The sequence below is a fragment of the Pleurodeles waltl genome, chromosome 5 (assembly GCF_031143425.1).
Source record: "Pleurodeles waltl isolate 20211129_DDA chromosome 5, aPleWal1.hap1.20221129, whole genome shotgun sequence".
Classification (NCBI taxonomy): domain Eukaryota; kingdom Metazoa; phylum Chordata; class Amphibia; order Caudata; family Salamandridae; genus Pleurodeles; species Pleurodeles waltl.
In genome coordinates, this window is record NC_090444.1 from 1,601,034,459 (window position 1) to 1,601,060,279 (window position 25,821).

At 43.3% G+C, this 25,821-nt stretch overlaps 1 protein-coding gene across 1 annotated transcript in view; it reads right to left on the bottom strand.

Moving 5' to 3' along the window:
- Window positions 1-25,821, bottom strand: part of NOL10 (nucleolar protein 10) — a 644,646-nt gene that overhangs the window by 152,077 nt on the left and 466,748 nt on the right. The window contains exons 14-17 of the mRNA XM_069235931.1: window positions 22,460-22,586; window positions 19,647-19,726; window positions 19,429-19,527; window positions 3,768-3,851 (exon numbers count right to left, since the gene is read on the bottom strand). Coding sequence (XP_069092032.1) covers window positions 3,768-3,851; window positions 19,429-19,527; window positions 19,647-19,726; window positions 22,460-22,586 — 390 coding nt within the window. The remainder of the gene's footprint in view (window positions 1-3,767; window positions 3,852-19,428; window positions 19,528-19,646; window positions 19,727-22,459; window positions 22,587-25,821) is intronic.

Consider the following 25,821-nt stretch of genomic DNA (forward strand, 5'->3'; position numbering starts at 1 on the left):
GGTAACTGTCTCTTTACTTTAGCATAGCAAGTTTGTATACACTTTACTATCCATCTAAGTTACAAATAGCTGTTTAGTTTTCCTAAAATCGTTTGCCCAGTCAATGTAAACGTAAGTGCAGGTTTAACATTTTAAGTGTGTGGAGCTCTTTCTGCAACTGAGTCACGCTGTGGAAAAAAGACTGGTAGTTCAATGGTTTAGTTGATATGGAATTGGGAAACCACTTTAACCCCTTCACCGCCAGGCCATTTCCCCCTCAGGTGGCAAGCCTTTTTTTAGGCTATTTGGCAATGCTGAATCCCAGAAAGCTAAACATTTCTGAAAAGTAGGCAAAATTCTGACTTCAGCAAGGGGTAATTTGTGTAGATCCTACGAGGTTTTCCTACAGAAAATAACAGTTAAAATAAGAAATATTGAAATTGAGGTAAAAAAAAAAAAACAGCCATTTTTCTCCACGTTTTACTCTGTAACTTTTTCCTGTGATGTCAGATTTTTGAAAGTAATATACTGTTACATCTGCTGGTCTCTTGTGGTTGCGGGGATATATAGGGCTTGTAGGTTCATCAAGAAGCCTAGGTACCTAGAGCCAATAAATGAGCTGCCCCTTGCAATGGGTTTTCATTCTATACCGGGTATCCAGCAATTAATTTGCTGAAATATAAAGAATGAAAAATAGGTATCAAGAAAACCTTTGTATTTCAAAAATGGGCAAAAGATAAGGTGTTGAGAAGCAGTGGTTATTTGCACATCTCTGAATTACGGGGTGCCCATACTAGCATGTGAACTACAGGGCATTTCCCAAATAGACGTCTTTTTTTACACACTGTCTTACATTTGGAAGGAAAAAAATGTAGAGAAAGACAAGGGCAATAACACTTGTTTTGCTATTCTGTGTTCCCCCAAGTCTCCCGATAAAAACAGTACCTCACTTGCGTGGGTAGGACTAATGCTCGCGACAGGAAACGCAACATGGACACATCACATTTTTACACTGAAATCTGACGTGTTTTTTTGCAAGGTGCCTAGCTGTAGATTTTGGCCTCTAGCTCAGCCGGCACCTAGGGAAATCTGCCAAACCTGTGCATGTTTGAAAACTAGAGACCTAGGAGAATCCAAGATGGGGTGACTTGTGGGGTTCTCACCAGGTTCTGTTACCCAGAATCCTTTGCAAACCTCAAAATGTGGCCAAAAAAACACTTTTTCCTCAAATTTTGGTGACAGAAAGTTCTGTAATCTGAGAGGAGCCACAAATTTCCTTCCAACCAGCGTCCCCCCAAGTCTCCTGTTAAAAATAGTACGTCACTTGTGTGGGTAGGCTTAAAGACCGTGACAGGAAATGCCCCTAAACACAATGTGAACACATCACATTTTCCTAAAGAAAACAGAACAGTTTTTTGGAAAGTGCTTTGATGTGGATTTTGTCATCTAGCTCAGCCGACAACAAAGGAAACCTACCTAACCTGTGCATTTTTTAAAAACTAGATACCGAGGGGAATCTAAGATGGGGAGACTTGTGGTGCTCTGACCAGGTTCTGTTACCCAGAAACCTTTGCAAACCCCAAACTTTGGACAAAAAAACAAATTTTCCTCACATTTTGGTGACAAAGTTCTGGAATGTGAGAGAAGCCACAAATTCCCTTCCACCCAGCGTTCCTCCAAGTCTCCCGATAAAAATGGTACCTCACTTGTGTGGGTAGGAATACTGCCCACAAAAGGAAATGGCCCAAAACTATCAAATACAAAACAACCTGTTTTCGTGCGGAGTGGGGGGTGGGGGGGATTGCACCTGCATTTTTTGGTCCTGGGCTCAGCAGCCATAGAGGGTAACCTACCAAACCCAGACATTTCTGAGAACTAGACGCCTGAAGGAGTCCAGGGAGGTGGGACTTGCATGGATCCCCCAGTGTTTTCTTACTCTCAGCAAACCAAAAATTTAGCTAAAAAGAAAAAATAATTTTTTCCCCACATTTCAGTGTGGCATCACTGCACCAGGATAAATTTCCTACCACCCAACCGCTCCCCTCAGTCTCCCGGAAAAAATGATACCTCACTTGTGTAGGTGGGCCAAGTGTTTGGCACAGGGAAGAGCCAAAAACATGTTGAAATTGAGGGGGAACCAAAGCAGGTCCAAAAGGACATTTTGAAAAAAAAAACATTTTTAGGCTGACAAGTGGAGCAGAATTTTTTATCGGTATAAATGAGACAATGCTGGGTGGTAGGGTGAAGGTTCCACCACAAAAATGGGGAAACATGTGTAATTTCCAGCAAAGTTGGAGATTTGCAGAACATTGTGGGTAAGAAAATGGTGCAGGGTGCATGTGAAGCACACCACCTGGGACTCGCCCAGATGTTTAGTTTTCAGATGTGTCTAGGTCTTTTGGATTTTTCAACATGGCAGCGTCCCAAAGTCCAAAAAGTGCAGCCCTCACCATTCCAAGTGGGACGATTTTGAGAGTTAGTCAAGCTCTCATGCCCCAAATGTAAAACCAAAACCCAAAATTATCAAATGTCCTCTTGCTTGCCGTGGGGTAAGATGTTTTAGTGTGTGGGGGGAGAGCTGAAAGACTGTTATCCCCTTCAGGTGGGTTGAGGAGGTAACCAGGCCCATACTGGTTGGCAGCCACCACCCCACTATTCTTTTTTTTTTTTTATTCCCTGGCATGTAGTAGACTTTCTGCCCCCTCCCTCCCCAGGTGTGGATCCGGGGTAACTGCCCCATTTGCCCACTGGTGGGCAGAACAATTTTGGCCCCATTTATTTGGGGTGGCGGTATTATGGCCATACTCCTACCCTCTTATTTTGAAAAAAAATAATCTTCCCTGGTCTCTGGTGGGCATTCTGCCCCCCTTGGGGGCAGGTGGGCCTTTCAAAAATAGGCCGATCTGCCCCCAAGAGGGGCAGATATGGCCAACAGTAATGTGCCCCCATGGGAAGCGACCCTTGCCAAAGGGGCTGCCCCCCCAAACAAAACACACACAAACACACACACCAATCCCTGGTGTCTAAGTGGTTTCTGCCCTCCCGGGGGCAGAAATGGCTCAAAAACAACTTGCTGCCCCCCCCCGAGAGCAACCCTTGCCTAAGGGGCCGCTCCCCTTATCAATATATTTTAAAATAAAAATTAGAAAATTCCTGGTGTCTCATGGCTTCTGCCCCCCTGGGGGCAGATTGGCCTAATTAATGTAGGCCTGATCTGCCCCCGGGGGAGAGGGGGAGCGCAGAAATGGCCTTAAATAAAATGCCCCTTTTGGGGAGTGGCCCTTGCCCAAGGGGCCGCTCCCCTTATGAAAACTTCCCCAAAAAAATAGAAAAATTCCCTGGTGTCTACACCTGTTGTGACCATCATAAGGGGGCTGTAGCTGCACAGTTCACTGAATCCGCATCAGGAGGGGCGCAACTGTCATGATCAAAGTTGGCCCAGTCAGGGGTTGCAGCCACTGTGACCTTAGTAGATGTGATCAGGGCTGCACCTACCTCCAGTGCTATCAAGGCCACAACTGTTGTGACCACTGGGCTGCAATAATCCTTGCCCAGGCGGGGCTGCATTACTGCACCCACCTGAGATGGCCACTGCCGCGCCTGCTCCTGTCGCTGGGGACTCTAGAGATTGGGGCTGGGTGGAGCACAGATTGACGGAGCCCACGCCTGGCCGGCTGCCCACCACAGCCCTTGTAGGCATGCTGACATATTTTGCATTTAAATGTAAATGAGCTTTGTGAACATATTCTACAAGGAAAAAAACACAAAGAGGGAAAAGGTTGCTGTACCTTGTTTTTCTTTTTCTGCGTTGGCCGTTCTTCTTCTTCCTCATATAACTTCAGAGCCAGCTCTTTATTAACCTTTGGCAATTTCTACAAGTGAATGAATGGAAATGCATTGAGGAATCCATACAGGTAATACGAAGGAAAATAAATTTATAGAAGTTTCAGACAACCTTTTTTTTTTTTTTTCACTAGTCCATCGGTACCTTTTCCTCGGTCAAAAACAGTAACTTATGGTATAGAATACATCTCGCAGACGTTAACATAGAGCAAACTGTACTACCACTCAATCCACAAGACGCTAGAATCACAATGCACAGATGGACCCTAAGATCAGCTAACAAATTCAATAAATATAACAAACAACTTGATTGTAGGAATAGTGAAGGGAATGTTATCAGTTGACACTGGACGGGGTGAGTTCAGTCTATTCCCCGTATGTATGCACTTCCTAAGTTGAACAGTTTTGAGTCTGATTCCTGAATAACAGTTCATGTATTTTGTCATATATAATTACACTTTGTATTTGAGTGGTGATTGGTTGCTCTACAGTAGCACAATGTATATCTATACTTGTCGTATTTTAAATACGACTTTTACTATTTTATGATAGTAAAAAGACAAGACACTACAATTGTTTACACCATATTGAAATCAACTGTACAAAAGTCGAAAATATATAATGATCATGTATACGGAAGTGCCAGTCTAAAACAAAGATCCTCAGAGGTGAGCTCAAGATCAAACACCTAGGAACTAAATTACAGACGCTGTGCAAAGGACTGATATATTGTTGACATTCCTACAATACATGTTAAATGACCACGTCACTCTCCACACACAAAAACATATGTTTGAAAGACGGTGGCTTGGATACTATCTATCTCTAGATGAATGAACAATTGTTTCAGAACCTGTGAGACTATGGCCTTCGTGACCGAAAATAGACAATCACGGTCACAAATAGTAACAATGTAAAACAGAAGCTTCGCAGATTAACTTTAGGGCATACTTAGTCAGACTTTTAATTTGTAAATGCAATATTTTTTTTTTGGGAAATTACAATAAATGCAATAATTCAAATCATCGCCATAAAAGTCTTTGAGTATCTTCCGCTCTTCCAAATATGTTTAAAAAAGTTTTAAGACTGTTTAAACCTTCCTGTCTCAATCCTAAAGATAGCTGTGGAAACCTAGTTCGCGCTTTTTACCTTAGTCTATCACAAAGTGCCAGCTTAGACTGAACACACTATATATCTATAGTGGTATTGCTGCTGTTCAAAGGAGATACTTTTTGCCATGTGATCTGTGCAGTCAATACTTAAATCACTGAACCTCGCAAATATTAGGGCAGTCTGGTGCTGATCTGCACATTGAGGCTCCCATATGCACCTCGAAAGTCCAGATTTTGCTAAAAAGCATGGGAATCACGTGTGGCACTAACATGACTGTTTTTCCACACTGTTCATCGTTTTGACACACATTTTTTTGTCTTCAGTCCCTAGGTGTTTCCGCTGTAATACAACACAGCTTCTTTCAAGTATACAGCCACAGTATGTGTGACTTGGCTGAATGAGCAGGCGCATAACTGGACTCCCATTTTAATCAAACGTGCACTTTTGGAAAGTGGGGGATTGGTAAGGGCAGATAGGTACCTACACTTAGTAATAGGCCACAATCCCCCACTAGACCCAGACAAATTCTCCATAAATTAATCCTTGCTCAACCCTTGGTACCTTGGCCCACGAGCAGTTAGGCTTAACTTAGGAGACAGGTGTATAAAGCATTTAAATATCAACCTAACAGTAAACAAGTAAAGCACAACACAGAACAAAAATCCAACATCAATTTATACAAATAAGAAATATTTTTATCTTTAAAATTATACCAAAATTACAAAAATCCAAAGTAGGGAGGCAGAGATATTCATTTTTAAAGATTAAAAGTAAAACTAGCGCTTAGAAGCAAATAACGTTCAAAGAGTTAAAAAAAAAAGTGAAAGGAAAGTTGTCCACAGCACGAGCCAAGGATTCAGAGGTTCTGGTTTTTCTCTTTGGATCTGGGACTACCACTCCCAAAATACACCTCTTCAACTTATGCTTTGTACAACAGTTGCTCCTAACTTCTCCACAATTCTGGATCGTCTTCCAGATGTCCAGTTGGGTTCTTGTAGTGTCCATAAACTTGATCCAAGGTTCCAGAATCTCTGACTTGCTCCTTGGGACTACAATTCCTAGAATGCAACTGGTCAGAATCCTCAAATGGCCACTGGACGCTGGCCGGCTGAGCTCTTCTTGCAGGACTTGATGCAGGGGACTCTGGTTAGCTCCTCTGGACCTGTAGCTCACAGGAAGTCCACTTCTGAAGTTGCAGAAGCAAGGCAAAGCCCTTTGCTTGGTGAAGTCCAAAGTGGGCAGCTGGTGCAGTCCTTGTGAGTGTAGCTCTTCAGGAGCAGGACAGGGGTCCAAATGGGGCAGTCCATCTTCTCCAGTATCTTCTTCCAGCAGGGATCTGAATTGTGGGGGCAGCTCTGCCATATTTATCCTTGCTCCCCAGTTGGAAATCAAGGGGGTGCTCCTGTTCAATGAGGTGCAGGGTGACACCCTCTGGGCTGACCACTTCCTGTGAAGTGTGGCAAAAATCAATCCCAGAAAGCAACATTCTCCAAAAATCCAACATGGAGAAAATTCATCCTTGGAGGTTTGATCTGGCTGAGTCCACCCACTGTTGTGGTTAAGTCTATCTTAACATACTCTTTCCAGCCCCTCCCCTAATCTAATCACTAAGGCTCCCATCTGTCTGGGGGAGCAGGAAATGGGCACAGAGCACTGGCCCTGGGAAGGGTTAGTGACCAGAGCACAGTCAGAGTCAGGAAACACCAGTATCAGCTAAAAATAGGGGCAAAAAGTGAGGGGGCTTCTGTGATCAGCCCAGTTTTCCCACATGCACTTTTTCATTTCCTCCTAGAATACAGACCCCCACCCAGCAAAGAAAACTTTAAAGATATCTTTCTAGCTACAGTGACTAAGACCCATCTGGACCACCCACACCAATTCATACTAGAAGATGTCAACTTATGGCTTGACAAGAAGAATCTAACCACAACCACAGCCATCACAACCAACCTTGAAGCCTTCAATCTCCTACAAATTGCCTCTGGCTCAACTCTCTCCGCTGGACACACTGTAGATGTCATATTTGCATCCTTAACACAAGCCTAAGTTACAGACAACTGACGTGTAAGCTGGAGCAGCCATATTGTCATTACCTTCAAGGATCAACACACTTAATAACCACAACACTTCCAAGACACAAAAAACAACAACAAACACTCATACGGACAAAGGAAAACAACAGACATCCACAAACTCAACTCCCATCTTGAAAGCACCCCAAACAACATGCAACCAAAACACATTCTACAATTGGATTTCCACTGCTCTGGGCAAACAGATTCCAATAAAGACCATATCCGTGGCTGACCACAATAAGAACATCACATGGATTGATGACACCAAGAATGAAACACAACTCAACATACTACAGTATAAGAAGAGAAAATCAAGAAATTAAACTGACAATAGCATACTATGCCACTATAACAGAGACTGCAGAAGAGCCATCAGAACCCCAAAGGCAACACCACTCCACAGGTATAACTGAAACCAACTTAACTTCTAAGAACTCCACAAGGTTCTAGCCGAATTCTGCAATCCAGAGTGCCAAAACAATTCAAATACATTTATGAATTAGTCTAAAAAAATTAAAAAGACAACAATCACTTTAAGGAGAACACAGACAACACCACACTAACACATGACCTAACCAACATAGAGGCACGAGCAATCTTCATTCAATACATACTTTCAATACCCTCTCAAAAAGGATTTCCTTCACATTATCAGCACATGTAGACCGTTAGAATCAACTTTAGACTCAGTACCTCCAAAATTCTTAATAAATCCGCTGTACAACCTATGCAGGGGAGGTAGCTAGATGCTTACTCAACAAGTCCCTGGAACTACGTTCATTGTCATCCAAGCTCAAAACCTCCTACTTTAGATCACTTCACAAAAGAAAACCCTCAGCCCCCACCAAGAAACCTACATGCTGCAGACTAAAAGTCCGGCTTTAGACCAGGCAGAAGCACATAGCCACCATAACCATTTGGAATGATATAAAACTTGTAGTGTACAAGAACAGAGTGGCTGCCCTATTGCTTATGATTTACCAGGTGTGTTTGACACTGTCCAACACCACACACTACTACAAAGACTCCATAATCTCCGAGTACTTGAAATGCTCTAAAATGGATTGCTTCTTATCTCAGAGGCAAAGTCCAGTATACTTACCACCTTTCACATCAGCTCCTCACATCCAACACAGTGGCATCTCTCAATGGTCCAAAACATCTACATTATTCAACATCTACCTAACTCCCTTACCAAATCTAATTAAAACATTCAGCCTCATCTGCTATAACTGTGCAGATGACACTCAAATCATTCTAAAATTGACTGCCCGAAAAACCCCTAAAACTCAAATCTTGACGACTGACTTCACACCACAAACACATGGATGATGAAAGACCATCTACTGCTCAACACCCACTCCACTAGCTGCCTACAGATAGAAGGACAATGCTTAAATCATCCTGCATTGTCCCAGAGACTCCCAAGGGAAAGGACCACTATACCTACAAGTTAAATTCAAGCAACACAAACAAAACAGAATACCACTCTCCAGGCTTGCCCCACCCATCATCATACCACCTTACCTCAAGGAATCCATAGCAGGCTGTTCTTTCTCAGGACAAGCTGCAAAGCTCTGGAACGCACCACCAGCGAACATTTGAAGCATTGAGGAGCATATGAACTTCGGAAGACCTTTGAAAACATGGCTATTTCAAAGATAACTACACCATCCCAAATCCATCAGATAGAACAAGGAAAGACAATTACTCACATCTTCAAGTTCCATCCCCAGGTTACAGTCCAAAGACTGGGAATAACTCAACCAGCAAACTACTTTCAAAATGCAGATAAGGGAAAAAGAGTTGATCTATTGTCCATCAGAATATTATACAGTCATGTCAATCTATATATAGCATTTTAGCCCTTCCTAATGCTAGTATCATGACACTCAGTGGTAGAAAGCCAACTGTAACCTACCATTTTTACACTGGTGTTAATTAATGTCTGCTATGGAACTTATCCATCGCTAGTACTGTGCCAGCCAATAAACCAGCCTCCACCAAGTGAACCGGTATTGAGTAACTGAACAGATGTGCCTCAATTTTAATCTAGTCACTAAGGCAGGTCCCAAATAACTCCTTTTTTACATCTCACAATTTAACTTAGATATAGGATGGTAGTAACAAAGCCCATGCCAGTATATTTTTCAGTTCTTCTCTTTCTCTCTCTCTCTCTCCAATAGTGCCAGCTCAGGAATAAAACTTTAGCAAAATTTAACGTTGGACAACTCAGTGCACTAACCAGGCTAGGAAGACAATGATCATAAGGAAGACCCTAATGAAAACTTTAAATTGCGTGTCTCTCACACATCATCATCCAACACACTGCTAACCGCTGCATCCCAGGACATGATAACCGCACTGTGATCATCACCACCATCCTACATACGATCACAAAACAAAGACAACAGCCTTCCAACCACACACCTTATGTGGTGTAGCATGCTGGTCATGTAGCCAAGTGCTTCAGTGTCACTTCTAGGTGTAGTAAGCAGTATATAAATGCTGCAGTACAATACAATGAACACATATACAGCTGCCTCTGCTAGTCACTGTACATTCTGTCAAGTGAACAGAGTAAGATGTTCACATTTTCCCACTGTCTAAACCATGCTGTGCTATACTGTACATATCATTGTGCACTTGGAACTAAACGTCTATTTTATTAGGACGTGTTTATTAAGAATTAAAATAATATATTTTGTAGGCATTATGGTAGCCAGTCGAATTCAGTGAATAGATATATATTTAGATAAAACAGTAAGTCAAAGAAGTATATGAGGCTCCTTTTACAAAACTCATTTTTGTTGGTTATGATTGTTATTGTTTTCAAGCCTCACCCAATGCACATTCCTTGGACTGGAGTGGTGAAACAAACAAAATACTAGCTTCCCTATGAATGTCAAGGGCTGGTCAGTTCAGAAGGATCCCTTATTAACATACTAATGACTCTCGATGACAAAGGCCATTGTTCTCTGTGGGACTAGCAACAGACCCTGGAACAAAGCACAGATTGAGGTATTTCTCTTGTTCCACGCTGAATCTGCATTTCAGCTAGCACAGCATGAGAAATTGGGCATACACACAATGTAAAAGGAGAAATCACCTTAAAAATCAAAGCAAGAGTGGCATGTGAGCTGGACGAAGTTCAAATCTCAAGATCTGGGAATGCAATGATAAATACGTCATCTTAATCAAAGGTTAGGACCTTTTCTCTGTACTGTAAAGCGTGAAACTGTGTAAGCAAACCTAGCTGTTTTGAAAACGAAGGGTCCAATTACAGAAATAAAGTAGTAAATTGGCACTTATAGATTTACGTCTCTTTGCAGATGTCCTACTTTTTTGGGTATCACAAACCTCTTTAGAAGTATGCCTGGAAAACTGCATCAAACAAGTTTGCCGACACTTGTCTGGGAAACTCAAGTGATTCTAGGCAACAGCTCCTACAGTCTAGGCACACTGTTCTCCACAGCAGATATGTCTGCACAGGGGGATGGAGCTCCTGTGTAAACACACACTTTGTTTTTTATTTTCTCCACTCAAAATATTCATCCATGTGGAGAAAGCCCCTACACTGGGTGCCCACCTAATGTGTGGGTGAACCATTCTCCTTCGCACCTTGGAGTCAAAGTTACAGATTCCTTACCTCTGAACTTCCCCAGACATCTGACATCTGACTGGATCCGGAAACTTTTGCTCGAGAAATACACCTGTGCGAACCTTGAGTGGCCCCATTCGGTTGCGTGTGGCATCCTCAGCGCCAAAAGTGATGTTGTGATCACCAATATAGACACCACTCAGGAGCCCGGGTGTCAGTTACTTTATCCACGACTTTCCTTGCCAATAGTTCAGAGCCATGACAAGAACTAACGAGTGTGTGTCCCCAAACCGGGGCCCTGAAAGGGATCACCCTCACCCTAGCAAATAAATCCGCAGGGCAGGGAGGCATGGGTGGGTGTAAGGAAGCTGCAGCTAGATAACAGTCTCTACCAGATAATGCGTTACCTTTGAATAGATACCCAAGCCATATTCTCCTGGCAGTGGGCTGCGGACAAATGCTTTCAAACCAGAAAGTCCTGCAGGACTGAACAGGTGAAATGCCCATCTCTGCGGACCTGACTGTCCAGGGAGTAGTGCTTGGCAAACGTGTGCAGGGATGCCCACGTGCTGCCTGACATATGGCCAGGACTGGGACTCCATGAGCTAATGCTGTAGTTGCAGTTTTCCCCTGATGGAATAGGCTTGTAAGCCTTCAGAAGGCTGCTTCTTAGCAAGGGCGTAGCAGATCTTTATACAGAGAACGACCCATCGTGAAATGGTTAGTTTTGTACTGCCCGACCTTTCTTTGCTCCCACATATCCCAAAAAGAGTTGGTTGTCAACCCAGAACTCTTTTGTGCAGTCAAGGTAGAACGACAATGCTCTTTTTGGGTCCTGCCAGCGGAGTTGATCCTCTTTCTTAGAGGGATGCGGGGAGCAAAGAAGGTGGGCAGAATGACAGTCTGTCCCAAATGAAATGGGGTCACCACCTTTGGAAGGAAAGCGGTATGGGTGTGAAGCACTACCTTATCAGGAAACACTGTGGGATATGGAGGCCTGGATTGCCATGCCTGTATCTCACTCACCTTCCGGGCAGATGCTATTGCCACTAGGAAGGCTATCTTGATGGTAAGCAGCTGGAGGGGACAATTGTGGAGTGGCTCGAAAGGAGCACAAATTAGGTATGTATGAACTAGATGGCATGATAAAGGGCAAAGGTGGAAACGTATGTACAAGTCCTTTTAGAAAACTATTAACAATACAGGACTACTGAGGCTTGGTCAGGCAGCTGCAGGAAAGCGGTTCGAGCAGACAGATAGCCCTTAAGAATGCCCAGAGCCCTGCTGGGCAAGGTATAGAATGAAAAGAAGATCATCACCGAGACTGGCAGCAAGAGGATCTCAAGACTTCTCTGTTCAATATTTTACAAATCTTTGGCAGGCATATACCGTTTTTGTGGAGGAATGCCTGGCTACTAAGATAATATTACATACGTTGGGAGGAAGGTCGAAAGCTGTCAACTGTTGCTTCTCAATCTCCACACATGAAGGTGTAGAGTTGACAGGTTCAGGTGGAGAACCCTCCACTGCTGCAGTGACATTAGATTCTCCTGAAAGGGCTGCCTGATCGGAGGACCAATGCTGAACTTCAGAAGCTTGGGATACTAGACTTTCTGTGCCCAGTCAGGAGCCACAAGGATTGCTTGGGCCCAGTCAGTCTTGATTTTTTCAAAATCTTTGGACAGGAGTGGTATGGGCGGAAAGGCATACAGGAGGCCTGAGCACCACTCAAGATGAAAAGCATTGCCAAGCGATTGCTGCCTTGGAAACTTCAACGTGCAATACTGCTGATATTGCCCGTTCTCTTCGGAGGCGAACAGACCTAACCAAGGCTCTCTCCACTGCTGAAAGAGACCATGTACCACCTCCGGATGGAGAAACCACTTGTGATCAGCCAGGCATCGACAGCAGAGTTTGTCCGATTTAGTGTTCAGAGAACCTGCCAAGTGTTAAACCACCAAGGTTATGCTCTTATGTTCCAGGCATGCCAAGAGACGCAAGGACACTTGACAGAAGGTCAGCAACCCCACCCCATCCTGCTTATTGCTGTATCACATGGCGGTGGTGTTGTCCGTGAACACCTGCACTAACTTCCACTTAACAGAGGAAAGAAATTCTCACTACCATACGGTCTGGTTGCGGAAGGGAGTTGAGCCTGACTCTGACCCAATTGCGGTTCATAATTCCACCACTGCAGGTCTTTTGCTGTTCCTGCTAAGATCTCGACCAGGTCAGAGAGATTTCCCTGATGCTGCACCTACTGGAACTTCAGATCCCACTGCAGAGCCTGCATATGCTCTCTGGCATGATTAACCTGCAGGATGTAGGAGGCCATTAGGCCCAGCAGCCTCAGAATCAGTCTCACTAAAACCCACGATAGAGGCTGAAACACCTGTATCATAGCCTGAATATCCTGGACTCCCTGCTCGGGAGGATAAGCCTGAAACTGCACAGTGTCCAGAACAACTCCAATGAAAGAAAGCATCTGAGAGGGAGTAAGGTGTGACTTCAGCACGCTTATAGTAAACCCCAGCAAATGCAGAAGGTTTGTTGTAGTCTGGACATGGGAGACAACTGCTGTGGGCAAATCTGCCTTTAACAGCCAGCTGTTGAGGTAGAGGAAGACTGAAACCCTTGAACTGCCGTAGGAAGCTGGCTCTCTATATAGTATACTAAAATGAAGTACACTGTGCAGAGAGTCCAGGGGATTCCCAAGGATGGGCAGAAGCAGAAATCAATATTTCTAGGGCTCTAATGGTAGAAGTGTGGTCGAGCAGTTAGGCTTATAAAGGAGTTGTGCTAATAATTTGTTGTACTCACAGAGGCAATAAATGAGAGACACACAGAAAGAATAAATCCGAGACCAATTTAGAAAAATAACAGTTGCTTTTATATATGCTTTGAACCATAGAACTTAGTTATAAGGTAAGTAGTTTTCAGATTAAAAATATTTTACTGTTTATAAAATCGACTGCAAGTTTCAGAATCTTCAATGTTTGCCTATAGAAGAAAACAAAGATACAGTTTCGCAGGTAAGTACACAACTTACGGCCCACTTTTCACGGGTTTAGGCTACCACTGGGCAAGGTTCAGGTTGGTATCTAAGGTGCTCCCACAGTGGCACGGGGTGGCTGGGTGCAGAGGTTTAATTTGAGGTTGATGCCCAATTGTTAGTCAATGGAGGCTGGGGAGAGGAGTTGACATGCTGCTCACAGGTAAGTACCAGCTGGGGCAGAGGTCCGTCTCCAGCGGTTAAGGTGAGCACCTGTGGGGTCACAAGACAGCACCAAACTTACACCCTCAGGGGCACATGGGCGGCTGGGTGCAGAGTGCCAACACAGTGTAGGGCCGCCAAAGCTTTCCAATGGAGACAGGGATTATCTGCTGCAGTGCTGCACATAGGTGAGTACAGCAAGGTCAGAGGTCAATCTCCTGGTGTTGAGGTAAGTACAAGGGGGGGCCACAAAGAAGTACCAAAATTACACCCTCAGCACCTCAGGGGCGGCTGGGTGCAGATTGCAAATACAGCATCTGGCATCCTATGTATTTCTATGGCAGAGGTGGCTTCCAGAAACGGGCTGCATAGTCTGGCCAGGAGAGGTCAACCAACAGCTGCCCAGGTAAGCTAGGATGCCAGGGGGTCATGGGGACGCCGTTGGTTCAGCTCCCCAAGGCCCAAGGGCTCTGGGTGCAGGTGTATCTTTAGACGTAGCATTCCGCTCACCAGACAGCTTGTGGTCTGTGGGAGTCCCTCAGATTCAGGCTTCAGGCGTCGCTGGGGAGTCCGGCAGGGGTCAACCCACATTGGACTCTTGGTTGGAAGCGTCGGAGAACCTTTACTGGATGGGTGGGCTACTTGGACTCAGGCCAGGGGCGTCAGGTGCAGTGGTCACTTCTGGTGTCGGGTTTCACAGTTCCTCAGCCAGGCTTCCTCTTTTTTAAAGATGGTTTCTTCTGGATAGGTCCGCTGTCCACAGGAGTTCTTGGTCTTTCTCGAAGGCAGTCAGTCCTCCCACGGCTTTGGAGATCGCTGGGCTGCAGGATAGCAATATTCTGGATGCAGGTTTTCTTGAAGGCTGCATACAGGCGGGCAGGGCTGGGGCCAGGTCAGCTGATGTCTTCAGTCTTCTCTGCTAGCAACGGGTCTGATTCTTCTAAGGTTGCAGGAATCTGATTCTAAGGTTCAGGTGTAACTCCTAAATACTGAATTTAGGGTTGTTACAGGGAGTGCCAGGTGGTAGCCAATATGGTACTCACCTTTATTGTGACTACATCATTTCGATCCCTAACCCTACTGGCCTAATTCCTTCCACACAAAATGGAGGAATTTTAAAACTAGTGTCCACTTCAGCTTGTCGACCCTAGGGGGGGGGGGCTAGCATGAAGTGGGCACTCCTCCTAATTTACCTACTGTTCCCGCCACATGTGCAGCCAAAAGTGGGGTCAGGAACTGTCGGCGTCCTCCATATTTGGAGAAGCCTGGGTCACATTTCAAAGGCAGCAAAGCTTTGAAGCTCCCCACACTGGAATGTCCATCCTGCCTGGGAGATGAGGTCACACTTCTGCCCAGAGCAGAATTTTGTTCCGAGCCCTTGAGAGCACTGGCTCTCACCTCAGGGAGCCAGATCTTTGTTTAAGGTGGCAGTACTGGTTCTGACCAGTCCGTGCCCACGTTAGGAGTTAGTAGGTTTTGCAGGGGCACATCTAAGGTGCCCTCTGAGCGCATGAATTAATAAATCCATCACTGGATTCAGTGAGGGTTTGTTAATACGAGATGTTTGATATCAAACATCCCTATATTCAGTGAAGCCATCATGTAGCTGAGGAACTCGTATTAATTAATTAACATGACAACAGAAAACCTTGCTATATGGCCTCACATTCCCATTAGTGTAGAGTATAGTATTGGTGCTCAATACATTCTGAACATGCCTGTTGTCAAACATGTATTCTGGGACAAGAGAACTTGTACCAACAACTTATAGCTCAAATTAAGAATGGAGCACACCTAAACAAGTGAAAGGGATTACAATTTCTAGTACAATACATGGAATCCATAATACTGTTGAGAAATTTGATAAATAGTCGTACTGTGATTTAAGAGAAAAATAGACCTACGCTGTAAGACAATGGTGTATGATGTATCCGAGACTGTACTGTTACAATACTTTTAATACCAAGCATATCTATAAAATGTGCATGTGTACAACAAAAAATTTGTGAAAGACCAACAAGAAATATTTATAATAAAGCCAAGTCAAGAATAAGCAAGAACACCACACATTTGTCCCAAGACCTATGACTTAGTCACAGCCTCGTATTTTGTGTTTTGGCAATGTGCAAGCCTCATGTTGCAATAAGTTCATCAGTAGCCGAGTAATATCCAATTCATTGGTTTGTTGCACTGAAAGTTCTTGTCATCCAATGTGGAAGATCGACATGTAATTTAATAATCCATTTCAGACCGATGTAGAAAAAATTTGTAGATCAACAATCCAATTCAGCCATAATCCAATTCAGCCGACACGTGTTTCGTCCCAAGCGGGACTTTATCAAGGCTTATTTTTCTGTATTCTTTGTAAATAGAATGTCCTGTTTCAGATTGAGTGAATCAATTTAGATGCAACAGCACTGTAGAGCTACAAAAGGACAAGGTCAGTAAACCATGTCAAATGAAGATAGCAACAAAGGTGTCCCGAAGTCAGTAAGCCCAAGAGTATCACTAACCTGTAGTTGTTTATACAATAAAATCCAAATGTACAGTTCACAGGTATGGGTGATTTATGCACTGCGTAACCTAGTTTGTAGTCCGTTCGGACTGTGTCGAAAGTCCTTCCGTGTATGTAACGCGACACATACACGGAAGGACTTTCGATTTGACATGGTTTACTGACCTTGTCCTTTTGTAGCTCTACAGTGCTGTTGCATCTAAATTGATTCACTCAATCTGAAACAGGACATTCTATTTACAAAGAATACAGAGGAACTCGTATTGACTGGCTGCCAGCACATGTATTTAAAATGGCTTCACTGTTCACTGGTTATGACTGAGAGTTGACAAAGACCTAGCAGGGGCATGTCTGCCCATGCAGATATATCATCACATGTAATATAATGCAATCTGCCTTTAGGGCTGGAAGGCCTGCCAGAGGGATGACTTACATATATTACATGCAGTATAGCTGGACAGGGCACACAGATTGTGTGCCATGTTGTGATTTCATTTTGGGTCTGCACCAAGACGCACAGTCTGCAAGGCAGCACTGGGTGCACTTAGGTGAGAGGGTCCCTGAGGGAGGCACAATGTGTGCTGCAGCCCTCAGGTGCCTGCCTTTAGTACCCTATGCCCTAGGTACCAGGGGTACCATTTACTAGGGACTTACAGTGGCAACTAAAGGTTTGCCAATTGGGAAAAACGACTGTGCAGTTGTAGGGATAGAGATCTGGCAACGGGGACCTGTTTAGCAGAGACCCAGTGCACTTTCCGTCAAAATTACACCAGAAACCAGGCAAAAAAGTGGGGGTACCATGTCAAAAGAGGCACTTTCCTACACCTGTGCAGATGAGCTGCGACCACTGCCATCACCTTGGTGAACACCGGAGGGGCACTGGTAAGGCCAAATGGCAGCACTGTGAACTGAAAGGGTTTGTGGCCTACCTTGAACTGCAGGTAATGCCTGTGGGCCAGCAGGATGGGAATATGAAAATACGCATCCTGTAAGTCCAGCACTACCTACCAGTCTTCTAGGTCTAGGACAGACAAAACCTGAGCCAACGTGAGCATATCGGACTTTCCCTTCTCGAGGAAGAGATTTACGGTCCGTAGGTCTAAAATAAGGCAAAGACCCTTGTTTTTTGGGGGGGTATCAGAAAGTTGTGGGAATAACAAACACTGCCTACTTCTGATATCAGGATCCTTTCTATGGCTCCCTTGGCCTAGAGAGACGTACCTTTCTCTTGGAGTAGAGACAAATGATCTTCCACCAGCCGTTCAAATGTTGGCTATATTGTAGGATGAAAGGTTTTGAAAGGTGGGGCATAGCCCTTCCTGATGATCTGCAGTACCCATGCGTTCGATGTGATGGACTGCCAGTGGAGGAGATGATAGTAAATTCTCTCCCCAACTGAGCAAGCATGGTCCTGCAGAACCAAACTAGGAGGGCTTTGAAGCTGCAGCTGCCGGGGTTGGGTGGCAGATGACGTCTGGCTTCCAGACCCTCTAGGACTGAAGGCACCGTGCTGTTGTCCTCGCATAGCCTGGGGTGGTTGCGTAGGACAGTGGCTGGCATAGGGGTGGCATGGTACCACGCCCCTTCCATTGCCACAAAAGGGACAAAAGGCAGATGGTGGATGAGGGGTTGTCGAGAGGCCCAAGGATGTGGCTGTACCCCGAGAGTCCTTAAAGCGCTCCAGTGCCCAGTCTGACTTCTCGCCAAACAAGCGAGTCCCACTGAATGGCATGTCCATTAGGTTTGCCTGGACTTCCCTTGAAAAAGCAGATGTTCTCAACTAGGCATGGCACTCTGAGGCCACCATTGACGGAACCGCTCTGCCTAGCGAGCCAGTCTTATCCAAGTCACACGAAATGGTCAACTTTGTTGCGTGCCTCCCGTCTTTTAGTGCTTGGGAGAGTATGGCCTTGACCTCCTCCGGGACCTGAGGCAGAAATATTAATCACCACCACCACCAACTTCTTCTTTTGTGCACTCTGGAATGTGCCAACATCGGCCTTGTACAAGATGACCAAGCCCTTCAACCTATAATGCTGTAGATTTGCAGTCAGATACACAGCAAAATGTACCCAAAAACAAAATGGAGCTTTCTACACTCCTCCGTTTGGGTATATAGCCACTGGGATTACACCAATATTCATCATGGCTGCTGTCTGGCAACATGTGGGGACCATTTAGTTTAGAAGTTTGAGGATGGTGTTCCAAGGGTAGAATGTCCAGTAAGCACTAAGTCACGTATGACTGTGACATATGAGGCTTGGCAGGAACACCACCACAGTGAAAGAGGAACAACCTGCTGTCATCTACCTGGTAACAACTGTGACATCAACTGTCAATAACATTCTGCGCTTTCGGATCACTTTCATGTATGGAATTAAAAGTATTTTTTTTTTAACCAATTTAGCTTTACCTCTAATTTGTTACACACCATATGATTTGTAAAGGCAGCAAAGCTGAAAAAACAGTGCTGGTTTGAATGTTCTCAAATTCAACTGGTTTATGAGTTCTTTGTACTTTTGTTGCATGAATCAAGTCCTAAATACTTTATTTCCAGTCTTCTCAGCAGTTACGCTGTCTGATTTACATTCTCCCTGCACGAAGAGGCCACATCATGCGCTTTTCCGATGATGGACTCTTATTAAATCATGGACCGCCTTGATGTATCCTATGTGATGCAGACGTGACCACAAAGGAGAACGGAGGCGAGACCATATTAAAGGACACAAACGTCAGCTGTGCTCCTTTGTACACTTCCAAGGCCTATTTGAGCACAAATATTTAATGGTGTGGCTGATCCACCGCCCTCACAACAGTGAATCCGTAGGCATCTCTTTCTTTTTTCAAAAGTCTAAAACAGCTGCAGTTGTTGTCAGAGTGAGATTAAGCCACACATTTCACCTTTTCGTTTTTCTTAGTTCCCCAGGTTATTAGAGCACTGGTGTGGTCCCACCCTCCCCCATTGCCCACGGGACACTGCAGCACAACCAGCTACAGCACACATTTCTCAAAATGATATACGCTGTGCAGCTACAATGACATTCAAGAGTATGTAAAATGGCAACATTTGGCATATTTGCAATTTCACCTTTATTTGGACTCTCTGTGCGCGTGTTTCTTCGATCTTCTGTCTTATCTTTTCTCTTCTGTAGTCCTCATAAGCAAATGGATTAACCATTGCTTTCACCTTTAGACACAAAAAGGGGAAAATATGGATGAGGTGCACGCTTCAAGTTACACCACACTGCACACAGTATGTGCAACAAGGTGACAAACCAGGCACATTTTATTTCCCTTTTTTCTTACCTTATGATACAATCGTATGTCAATAAAAAAGCCATGCATGTATGCCTTAAGCATTGGCGATCCAATTAGATGAGCCAGACCTGAAACACAAAACACAACTTAAGCTGGGATTCAAGTGATTGAACGATTTCCTCTTTGGAGATGAAGGCACAACAAGATGTTGTGCCGTATTTGGCTACATACGTTTATACAATAATAAATTAATAGCAAACTGATAACTGTAAAGCTTTTAATGTATACCAGTCAAGGCGCAAGAAGTTAAAGTGACAACCAATAACCGGAGGACAAATAAAACGAAAATTTAGGATATTAAACATACTCTCTAAATACATGCTTGCAGAAAGTTCGTTGATACTATCATCAAAATAATATACTTGATAACAAATATAACAAAACCAATCATTCAAGATGTTTTGCTCTGCTGCGATTTACCACGTAAAGAAACTGCTTTCTTAAAATCCGTGCAGGTGGGATCATGTGTGCAGTGCACTGGCACACCAGGACCCTAAATAATGCAAGCCCCCAAAAGTTTAATTAAGTCGAGAAATTAATAAGAGAAACAGTGTTTATAGCACACCTAGTATCCAAGTTCATTTATTTTATTTTTATTTTTTTATTTTGCTGTTGCTTGGCGTGCTCCCCACAGTTTTTATCTATGTTTTTAAATAATGTTTTATCTTTTTATTTGAGGGTAGTTTGATCCGATCCGGAGTGGAACATTACAATATGTTCCTATTTCCTGATTATTCAGTGCTATTAAGGTAATAACACAGACTGCACACGACTTAAATTATTTGGTGCATGAACATACCCTATTATTTTTTAAACTCAAATGGTATTTTTGCACTTTGAAGCTAATGAGCCGCAGATAGTTTCCTTTCAAGAGTGGAGGACTGAGAATCCTGTTTCATAAAATAACTAGTTTGCACCAAAGGCACTGTCGCGACTGATCAGAGAAAGATTCTCCAGGTGAAACTGAATTCACCAGGTAAGGACAATGTTTTGGCCAATCTAGAACTTCGCCATTTTTTTATTTCACAGAAGATACAGGACACTAACACTCTGTATTAGATGGAGTAGCTGGGCATGAACCCGCTGTAACAGATGGAGTGGACTTCAGTTTAGTAGCTTGGTAGGAGCAAGGATAAGTCTCAAAAGTGGGGAGTTGACCGCACTAAGTGGCGGAACATTGTCTATGCCTCATTTGGAAGTTAGTCAAGCAATCTAAAAGGGATTATACTCGATTCGAAATTGCTAATCAAAGATTGACTATTTTCTATTGCAGAAACCTATCTCCAATATACTTGCACATGTTGAGATTTGTAATGCTCACTTTTCTGAACATGCTACAATAGAACTGGCATTGCTGCTCTGAAAGGAAGCCCAGAGAAAGGAAAATGCGAATGGAATAAACAGTTCTCTCAATTCATTTAAATTAAGAGACTCAGAACTATTAATCAAACTAGAGAAGCCATACAAAAATCTTACCCAAGAAAATGTGAACTTCCAAAGTGTTGCATTAAGAGCTAATTGAAGGAAAATCCTATAACTTATGTTGCATTTAAAAAAAGAAGGATTAAGGAATTATTACCAAAGGAAACTGCTTATAGGCAAACCAGTTCAGCTCAAGCTAAATGGAAAATATGAAATCTATAGTTTGTACACATTGTTTTAAGCAAAGGCCTATCAGGGGGCAAACAGAAGCCAGTTGCCTGCATCTGTATAATGACAAAGGGAAGTGGGAGTGGGCAGGGCAGAGCTGCTATAAACCACTCGTAGGTGGGTCACAGAAGTACTGTCTCCTCCAGGTACCACCACCCTCCCAATTAGCCGGCTTGGAGGAAGAGAGAGAAGAGCAGGACTATCGACAGGCTGAGACTAAAGGAGCAGGACTGCGCTGCTTTGCCACCTCCGTCCCACGCTGTCAGGTAATACTGCATGGAATTCTCCCTTCAAATTCAGGGACTGTGCTATACTGCAGCAGCTTAAGACTAACTGGATGAAGAGGGTTTGCTGCATCTTCGATGTGCTGCCTGCGACACAACAGAACCACAGCAGAATTACTGAAAGGCAGTCGAATAAAGTAGCACTGCCGCTTCTGCTTATAGCGAACACTGCGCTTCCACCCCCCTTCGACCAGGGTGACTCGCTTGCTGTATCCATCCTCTGCCCAATCCCCCTGAGCCTGAAAATGAGCCTAAGTCACAGTCACCACAAACTCATTTTGTTCATTAGCGCCTTACTTTTTCTATGTGCTTATTTAAAAACATTGAAAATTCATAGCTCACTTCCCCTTATAAACTTCAAAAATGTTGGTGTCTTTTTGCTCATTAAATGTTCCTCTATTTTCCTAAATTGGTCGGGGAATTCAACTGTAGTGTTTTCTTCACTTTAAAAGTATTGGTATTACTTGAACTTAACATGCATTACTCTGTAGAACTGAGCCTGCTGCTAGTGCCAAGCTGAGCAAGTTTTTGTCCAAATGGTGTGTTCAAGCCTAACTAGACTGCTTTTTTTCTGAGTTGGTAGGAGTGTCCAATATCCAAAATAATAATCCAATACAAGGCAATATTCTTTTCGGTTCACTTACACATCTGTCTGTCGGCATGCAGGAAAAGGTTAATTCATTCTAGTTCCAATGTAGAAAATGAGTTATGTTCGTTTTATATTTGAAAAATGGACAAGTGGAGAGAGTTCGAAGAGGCCATATCAAACCAGTATTAGCATTATGATACATCAACATTCACAAAACTACAACTGAGTTGCAATCATAAATGACAGGTGAAAACAAATTGTACATGTCAAAGGTTTACCTAAGTTTTCCAGGTCTTTTCTAGTTACGAACTTATAATCGTCGTAGACTGTACTCTCAGGATTCTCCTCCAACTCCTCAGTCAAGTTGTCTAGGAACGAACACCACTTGGGAGCAGGACCCAAAGCCTAGGAACACACGGAAGTGACAATCGATACCAGATAACATAAAGCATGAAAACAGATATTTTATTTGTTGGACCATGTAGAAATAAAGAGTACCTAATGGAAAATTCAGTGTGCTATATCTGTGAGAAATTTAACAGATACACAAAACAACACATATACTTTGTTGTCAGAGTTAGGCTAAATACCTATCTTTGTGTTTAACAAATCTCTTGGAAAACGAAGACATTCTTAAGAGAATGAAAAACAAAAATCAGAGGATAGTAAACCCGAGAAGAAGGAGTGGTGTAGGTGGAAGGCAGCACTGACGTTCCCTTCTTGATCAAGGGGATACACAGCCTTGCAAAAAAAACTTTGTTTGGATAAACAGGGAGCCCATTCTCTTTCAACTTATGCTTTCTTGGCAACTTATTTTACGCAAAAGATAACGTTACATTTGTCTTGGAAATCTCTATGGAAGTTTCATTTTGAGTCCCTTCCAATTACTGATGTGTGTACCTGGAGTGATAAAGCTGACGTTTATGATAAACCAAAGAGAAGCACTGACAATGGGAACTACTACCACATGGTGTGAGAGGGGAGAGGAAACCGGAAGTTAAACTACCACGTAGGGTTTCAGAAAAATGAATCCATCTGGATACTTTTACTACAGCGACACCAGCAAGTACACCACATTTTAATCTAGAAAAAGCAGAAAAGGAGAGGGTAGGGCAAGACAGCCTCAGAATATAAAAAGGTTTTCGATTACAAATGTGAAGTAAAGTCAGAATATTTTAAACAACAAAAAGGTGCAGAAAATGGTGACCTGATGTCCTTATTAATGCATGAAAAAGAGTAAAAACTAAAAAATATTTAAACATCGATAGAGAAGCATATGAGTCTGAGCTATGATGCACAACCCGTTTCTTAATAGATGATGTCGATGTGAAGTTTCCTCCTCTCATTTTGCCATGAAGAATGGTTTCCAGACAAACTCAAAATTTAACAGAATAAAGTGTCCTTTCTCCAGCAGGGCTCCGTTAGCCAGCAATAGGCTCTGCCAACCATCCAATTTCAGTTTATGGAACCTTCTCACTTAATAACCCAAATAATTAATCAAACCTGGTGAAGGAAACCAGTGAGATGGGGAGGTGGGTTATTCGGCCTCTCTGTCCCATCTGTAAAATTATAACTTTCAATCAAGTGCCTTTTGGTAAATCTTCATTTTAAGGCACTTCACAGAACCTGGTATTTACAAGTATAAAGCCTGCATGTAATCTAAGCAAGGAGTAAGAAAATGCAGGTTTTACAACTGTGGGGCCAAACTTGTGAAAACGGGAGGCGCAAGCACAATCTGCCCACCCCACCTCCCCACCCAAGTTTCAAACGTGACCATTTTGCTATTAGCTTTCCCACCACAGAATGAGTACTGAAGATGGAGACAGAAGTGCCTGGCCGTCCCATAATGCCCTTGCTAAGGAGGCTGATGAGACTTTTCTTTGACATCCAGGAATTATGAAGAGGTGGTGCATCTCATAGGGCAAATCAGTTGTAGCCAATGGAGGTCAACTCCACCAGGTAAAGTAGTAAAACAAAGTAAGAGAAGAGTTTGTTTTTGATTCTCTTCATCAGCTGAAAAGGGCTAGCTGGAGCCAAAGATGCATAGTGGAAATCCTCGAATAGCACCATATTTGAGGGCCTATGATAAACAAATAGTTGGTAACCCTAAGAAGACATTTCAGAGGCAGTAATACATTATGACATTTAGTCCTAATGAATATATGTGGAAGTCCTATTTATGTGAATACTTGGGAGTCAGCCGTTTGGCCCCTTTAAAAGACCTCAGCAATCTTACAACAGATCCTGGCCCACAAAGTATTTCTCAACTGGAGAAATTGTGCATATCACATCATCTATTAAGTTATATAAGATAGCTCCAAGATCTACATGCTTTCAATGGCAGCAAGCAGAAAATTAAGCACATTAGGGAACAGTATTTCTTCCGAGTGTTAGGGGTTCATGATTTCATAATGAAACTTGTCCCCTTTGACGGAGGGCGGGGTAGGCCTTTGGGTCAGTGCTTCACACTTGGGGGAAACAGGACTGGCTGTTCAACAAGCAACTGAAAGAGCTTTGAAAACAACTGTTGATTATGCCAAGCCAGGATCACCAGCATTACATGTTCTCAATAACATGCTGTCTAATTGTGATCTAACACTGCAAAAGGATAAAAGAATAAACAGTAGGTGTTAGATCTGTCAGACTTAGGGTGGTCTTCCGCCAAATGTTTTGCCTGCTTGACTCACATTTTTGCTGTATCTTTTTGCTGGCCTTAGGACTCTGTGGACGTTACCTCTGCTGACTAGTGCTCGAGTGCATGTGCTTCTCCCCTAAACAGGGTAACATTGGTGTATTCACAACTGGTATATTTAATTTACTTGTAAGTATCTTGCAAAGTGGTATACCATATACCAGTGGTTTCCAACCTGTGGTCCTGGGACCCCTGGGGTCCACAAAGCCTCCTCTGGGGGATCGTGACTGCTTAGAAAATGAAATAATATTAGCAGATTAATAAAGTGTACATAAATAAAGTGGCTAAATGTACAACTGAAATTTTTAAAACATACTGTAATTGTCAAGGAATTTGAAATTGGAGGCTAAAAATGTAATTAGTATCCTTCGATTAATTTGTGGGAGCAGTGCAGATGCATCAAACATAATATAGAATACGATGTGTGGCGTCAATTGAATTTAGAAAAGCTACAATCTTCCTGTTAACATTAAAATGCTTAAAAAAAATATATATATATTTGTTTGCAAATTAAATGAAATGTGTTTTCATTTGTGTATGTGTTTGATGAATGCTTGTTTCTGTATTTTCTATGTATTGTTTTGTGTTTCAAATCATTGACAATGTTTAGTTCGGGGCACCGGTTTCCAGTAATGACTCAGTGGGGTTCCCAAGATTCTAATAATGATTTGGTAGGGGTCCCTGGGTACCGGTAACGATAAAGAGTGGGGGTCCACAGAAGTCAAAAGGTTGAGAACCACTGCCACATAACCAGGGCCTGCAAGTTAAATGCTACTAGTGGGCCTGATTGTGCCACCCACTTGAGTAGTCCTTTGAACCTGTGTCAGGCATGACACTTCGACTCAGCATTTAAAACCGCTTGCCAAGCCTTAAACTTCTCTTTCATTATATGTAAGTCACCCGTAAGGTAGGCCGTAGGTAGACCATAGGGCAGGAAGCTATGTAGCT